The 6,828-nt window shown below is 36.9% G+C and overlaps 1 protein-coding gene across 2 annotated transcripts in view; it reads right to left on the bottom strand.

The window, feature by feature from the left end:
• ACOX3 (acyl-CoA oxidase 3, pristanoyl) overlaps positions 1 to 6,828 on the bottom strand; it is an 81,525-nt gene that overhangs the window by 64,126 nt on the left and 10,571 nt on the right. For both annotated transcript variants that reach the window (XM_027836595.1, XM_027836594.1), the window contains exons 4-6: positions 5,737 to 5,811; positions 4,641 to 4,730; positions 2,809 to 2,952 (exon numbers count right to left, since the gene is read on the bottom strand). In XM_027836595.1, coding sequence (XP_027692396.1) covers positions 2,809 to 2,952; positions 4,641 to 4,730; positions 5,737 to 5,811 — 309 coding nt within the window. The remainder of the gene's footprint in view (positions 1 to 2,808; positions 2,953 to 4,640; positions 4,731 to 5,736; positions 5,812 to 6,828) is intronic.

The raw sequence follows: 6,828 nt of genomic DNA, 5'->3' as shown, positions 1-6,828 counted from the left end.
ACTCTCACTCCACTTCAGCCACCCACTGAAAGTCATGTCTCAGATGTTACTAACACCGATAACTGTTCTACTTGTACGATTAAGAATTCTAAAATTTATTTCTCTAATCATAGCTTCCTACCCTTCCATGTTCCCCCAACACACCCTGCCTAGCCTGACTATTCATCCTCTCAATCTTGCTACAGCCTTTGGATTTTCCATCTTTCCCTGTTCTGGTGGTCCCCTTGCCCTCCACTGGTTTCACCTTTTTCCCTTCAGTCTCAACCCTGCAGTCCAACTTCACACTCTTTTCTATCCTAGAATACCTTTTCTGCATGTCTAGAGGAGATTATTAAAAAGATGGTCAGTAAACATCTAGATAGAGAAGTGGTGATTACCAAGAACCCACATGGTTTCATTAAGAACAGGTTAATTCAGATTAACTTCATTTCCTTTTTTTTTACTGGAATAGCAAGGAAGGGGATGCTACTAGAGGAGGGAATGCTATGGACGTAGTTTACCTAAATTTAGCGAAGCTTTTGACAAAGTATTTCATACTGTTCTTGTGGAGAAGATGCAGAAATGCAGACAATCAAGCAAATGGATACAGAACTGATTAAATGGCCAGACTCAAGGACAGTTAACTGTTAATGATGCAATGTCAACATGGAAGGTCGTTAGTGGAGTATTCCAAGTATCTGTGACTGATGGTATGCTGTTTAACATTTCTATCATTGGCCTAAGTAAGGAACATAGATGGTATTCTCAAACTTTCAAATGACACAAAACTGATATAGATACCTAATACACTGGATTAAAGAGTCAGGATCCAAAAGACTTTGATTAGGCTTGAGCACTGGGCTTAATCTAATATGATGAAATTCAATAGGAACAAATTTAAAGTCTTACACTTGGGTACAAAAAAAATGGAGGAGGCACAGTTAGTAGTAGTTTCTCTGAAAAAGATCTTGGGCAGGATTTAGTAGACTGCAAGCTCAATATGAATGAGCAGGGTGATTTGGCAGCCAAAAATGCTAACTGAGCTGCATTGAGAGGCTTTGCTTGAAGGAAGAAGGAAGTAACAGTACCACTATATTCTGTCCTCATCAGACCTTATTTGTTCAGTTCTCAGTACCAGTTTCAGAAGGCTATTGATAAGCTGGAGTGTCCACAGGAGAGATATCAGGATCATAAGGTGATGCCTTGAGCCCATAACAGATACTGAATACTTGTCAGATTAAGTTCAAATTATGAATTTGCCACTTACCAATTATGTAACTCTAGGTAATGATCTTGAGACCTTTCAGAGTCTCAATTTCATTATATGTATTATGGGGAGTATAATACCTTTCAACTGGAAAACAGATGTGGATGCATTCTGTAACCACAAGACTATATAAGGGTGAGATATCACCTTAGGAATTAGAATTCCTTCCAGCTCTGAAAGCCTATGGTTTTCTAAAATTAAAAAACTGCTCAAATAATAAAAGATAAAAGGATACGAACTCAAAGTTTTCAAAGAAAAAAATCTAAGTTCTCAAAAGTCACATAAAAAATGTTGCCAATCACTAATAATTAGAGAAATGTGAATTAAGACAACTCTGAGGTTCTCATAGTCATCAGATTGGCAAAGAAGACAAAAAAAAAATGACAAATGTTGAAAGGGTTGTAGGAAAACAGGCACATTACCGCACTGCTGGTAGATCCATGAATTGGTCTGACCATTGTGTAAAACAATTTGGAACTATGCCCAAAAAGTTACTAAACTAGTGATGAAATATGTTGTCTTATAAGAAATGACAAGCAGGATGGTTTCATGAACTTACATGAACTGATGCAAAGTGAAGTGAGTAGAACCAGGAGAACATTGTACACAGTAACAGCAGTATAGTGTGATGATCAGCTGTGAAAGATTTAACTACTCTGATCAATACAATGATCTAATAAAATTCCAAGGGACCCATGATGAAAAAATGCTATCTACCCCACCTCCGGAGAGAGAATTGATGAAGTTTAAATGCAGATTGAAATAAAATTTTTACTTTCTTTATTTTATTGCTTTTTTTTTTTTGGTAACATGGGACTGGAGGGAATTTGGAACTCAAAAAATTACTAAATGAATACTCAAAATAAATAAATAATAAATTTATTTTTTTTAAAAAGTTACTAAACTATGTATATACATTTTGACCAGTGATACCACTAGTAGATCTATATCCAAAACAGATCAAGAAAGAGGAAAAGGACCCATTAGTACAAAAATATTTATAGCAGTTCTTTCTGTAGTGGCAAAGAACTGGAAACTGAGGAGCACCTGTCAAATGGGGAATGTATTACTAAACAAATTATTGCATAGGAACATAATGGAATGGAACAGAATGAAGGGGACAGTTTCAGAGAAACCTAGAAAGACTTGTATGAACTGATGCAAAATGAAACAAGCACTACTAGAACAATTTATACAATAACTACAACAACATAAAGAGAAAGAACTTTGAAAGACTTAAGGACTCTTTAATGATCAACTGGGATTTCAGAGGACTGATGATGAAGCCTGCTGCCCACATCCTGACAGAGGTATGACAGACTCAGGGTGCATACTAAGACCTATATTTTTTGGATATGGCCAATGTGAGAAATTAATTTTGCTTGAATTTGCCACCTACCAGATAATTCTCTTTACCTTTGTACATTGTGAAAGGGTTTTTTTTTTTCCCTTGTTTGTTTGTTTTTCTCCCTAAAGTAGAGGAGAAGGGAAACGTAGGAGGGAAAGAAAGATTTTTGTTTATTAAAAAAAAAATTAGAAAAATGTAAATAATACCTTCTTACCTGTACAACAAAAGAATGCAATCCATGGCACTGGCCTCCTGGGGTATACAACTGGGCATATACAACTGCATGAGTGGCGTTCTTTCCCATATTACCAATCCAAAATTTGGAAGCTTCAAAATCAGGAGAATTGATGATGAACTCCTACACAGTACAAAAAGGACCAGTAAGGAAACTGAACATATATTATTGGGGTATTTTCCCTTTTAAATGCACTATTTCACAATGCTTTGCTGATAAGGTCAAATGACCTAATGATACTTTTTGCAAATTTTTAAAATGACTACATATTTATGATAATCTGTATAAAAGCACACATTTGGGGCCATTAATCTTATTGCTAATATAGCCCTGGCCTTGAAATAGCATAGGCCAAAAGCCCTATTTGTATGCCCTTACCATGTTGTGGAAAGGACCCTGGGTTCATAAAGGTCATGACAATGGATTTGGACCTTACAAAGGCTCACTAGAAGCTTCAAATACAGACCCAGCCACATACATTATTTCTGTTATCTGAGGACTAGCCCAGATAAATTTAGTAAGATGCATGAGTAATTTTTTTGGCTATAGCAACTCACAAAGACCACTTACTAAGGCACAAAGGGTAACTTGGATCTATGTGGATAGAAGGAACACACCCACTGAAGCCTCCTTCAAGTCCTGACACGTTCCACTGACAGTCTCCATGTTTAAAGAAAAATGGATTCCTATAAACTATATATTAGAGAGTGTCCTTATAAGTATAATCTTGAATGTTCATCTGCTGCTGTGTTGTCTTCAGAAATAATACTACCTTAGCACTGAGAAGCGCTTCCTCAGAAGACAGTGACTGCAAGTGAGCATTTGTAGGAATTTGTCATTGAGTATCTGAATGGAGTTAATTAGGGAACGCTGACTGTATGGAGAATAGAGCATCAGATGACCTGTACCTTTATGCTGGGTACAGCTAACTACATGGCATTGGTGGGGGACAAGGAGGCCCTCTCATCTATGTGTCCTAAAGACAGGCTTCCTCTTGTGGGCTCCTGCTATTCAGGGCTGTCAGTGGCCAGACTGGCCCTGGGATATCAAAGCCTTCAGTCAGTAGGTAGCCTGCTATGAAAGTTAGCTAGTAGCCTTCTGTGTAAAATTCAACATTCTGAGCCATGCCCCACCTTTAACCACGGAGAAGCTGGGAGACAGCTGTCATCGCAGCACAAAGTCGCAAGGTCATCCTATGACAAACTTCTTCATTGACCAAAGGAATCTGTCAAGCTCTTTGGAGTGGTCTGGGCAAAGAGGGATGACGAGGACTACCTGCAAAGCAGCTTTGCTGCACAGATTACTGCCTCTGCACAGAGTGTACTCAAAGCAGAGTCAAATGATGTTAAAGATGCATAGCTTTTTGAAATCATCTGCTTCTGAGACAAAGGTCACCTCATGATCTTTCTTAAACACTGATATCTTTTGTATTGCTATTGGCTACTGGGAAAATCTTAAAGGAAAGTTGACTTCAAAAGATGACTTTTTCTTGCTCCCCCAACACATATTCACCACTACTAAAAATTCCCTTGAAAACATCCATACTTGTGAACAGATTCTGATTCCCAAATATAATATCCATACTTGTGAACAGATTCTGATTCCTAAATATAATATCCATACTTGTGAACAGATTCTGATACCCAAATATATTCTATTTCTTAATTACTTATTTCTCTTCATGATGAACTAACACATGTATGTTTATTAATGTAAATTGTTAACATAATTTTGACCTTAAAAGCCTTCAATTAATATTCAACTAGACATTTTTATGTTATGAACCTAAAGACCCATGCAGTAATACTAACCTGAGTGGTGGGATCATATTGGGCAGTTGTTCGAATAGCCTTGGTATTACTCCCATGACTTACTTCAGTCAGAGCAAAACATCCAAAAATCTAAATATTCAAACACAAGGTCAATGATGAATGAACGTATTTACTTCTCATCTCCATTCAATACAACATTACATTCAGATCTCTATGTCCCACACTGGGGATCTAAAGAAGAGGAAGACAAGGCTTCTGCTTCTTGGAGTTTACAAGCCAACAGGGGAAGGAAGGCATGAACACAAATAACTACAACATAAGATATAATGTAAAAACTGTATTAAAGAAATGTGGAGCACTCCTCCTTAGTTCAGAGGAAGGAAAAAAAAAACAACTTGTGCAGCTTTTTGAGGTGAAAATAATTAGAGAAAGCTGATATTTGAGTGGGTCCTTGAAGGACACAACAGGAATTGATCAGATGGAGTTTGGCAGATGTAGGGAAAATCCATCACTTTCTCTTTCTCAAAGAACATATCACAAGTCAAGAAAACCATCTCATTACAACTAATTTGTAATTCATCTAAATTCTTTCTCCGGAATGAAATTGTAGGTTAAGGAGCACTGATATAAGTCACTTTGTTGGTTGGCCTGAAGCTGATAATGAAAGTGATACCCAATCTATCTGGAATAAATTGGCAAATAAAAAGAGATGCTCTGAACAAAGCAAAAATATTGTATAGTAGCCAGAACACCACACTTGGAGCCAGGAAGACCCCGGGTTGGAATCTGCCTTGGAGAACGGGTACTCACACTATGGACATCACAATTCTTTCTGGGTACAACGGGAGAAAGAGGGATAGTTTTGGGTTTCTCCTCCACTATGTTTTATAATAACATTCACAGAGTAGTCATTGAGGAAGTGCTTGCTCAGAGAATATTAGAATTTTACCCTTTGAGAGCATAGGTAAAGTAGCTTCAGGCCCAAAATGGCAGAAAGAGCTAACTATTCATTCCTACAATATGTACGTTGCCCTTTCTGAAGACTCTCATCTATATTCTTCCCCTTTTTAGAATTTTGAATGAAACAGAGATCTAAAGAAAATGAATTTAAGCTGTCACTTAAGTTTAAACTTACCTCCATGTTTAAGGTTTTCTCAATAAAATGCATATGTCTTTGAGACCCAGAATTATGAATAGTAGAAGCAAAAACCTGAAAATATAATATTGACAATTAAATATGCAATGTTAAATTGTATCCCAGCTCTGCCACAGGGTATCCTATGTGACCTCTGCCAAGTCTTTTCTCTTTTCTGGGTCTTAGCTTCCTCATATGTAAAATGAGAAAAATGGAGCAGATGATTGGAGTTGTATTTCTTCCATCTCTAAAGTTCTATGATCCTTTCCCTATGATTTCTACATTAGGAACTACAATACTTACCTAAGACCCTGAGTACATATTAGCAACAAAACATTATCTCTGACCCAAAGAAGTTGATTTGTAAGAAAGAATCCAAATTGAATTTTTAAAACCTGAAAAGGATCATGAATGGGTAAGGAAAAAAACAATAAAACAATGTAAAGCTAGAATGTGTTATTTCAGAAATGAAAAGGCTTGCACTTGTTTCTACGAAATCCTTCATGCCATCAGACAAGAGGAGGATGATGTAGACAATTCGACTTACTTTCATTTCTTTCATTTGTGAAAAATGAAGAATATAAGAGGCTGAACACAGGTAATAATCTTAAAGAATAGAAAACATAACTGTCCTTTTAGGACCATGGCTTTCATAGAGGTGGAATGAAAAGAGTGCTGGATATATTTGGAAACACAGGTTAGAATCTCTAGATGTACTAGCTTTGTGATCATGGACAAGTCCCTTAAGCTCTCCCTCAGTTCAATTTTCCTTATCTGTAAAATAGAGATAATAATAGCCACTCTATCTGCCTTACAGGCCTTACTATAACCTTAAAGTATTCTATACTGCTAACATGAACAACTATTATTATTTATCTGTTAAAGTTCTACTCTGGTGCCTCCTTGTTGACCTGGGTTCTCAAAAGCTAAGTCAGTGGAACACAAGTCTGACAGGTTCTACCCAGCTGGAAAGGCTTTAATGTATTCAAGAACTACCCTAACAAAGGTCAGAAAGACTTTTCACTAGAAGGTGACCTTGGAGACTCATCATCATCATCATCATCATCATCATCATCATCATCATCATCATCA

This window comes from Vombatus ursinus, unplaced genomic scaffold, assembly GCF_900497805.2.
Source record: "Vombatus ursinus unplaced genomic scaffold, bare-nosed wombat genome assembly UNPS02014818.1, whole genome shotgun sequence".
NCBI lineage: Eukaryota > Metazoa > Chordata > Mammalia > Diprotodontia > Vombatidae > Vombatus > Vombatus ursinus.
This window is presented reverse-complemented; position numbering and strand designations above follow the sequence as displayed.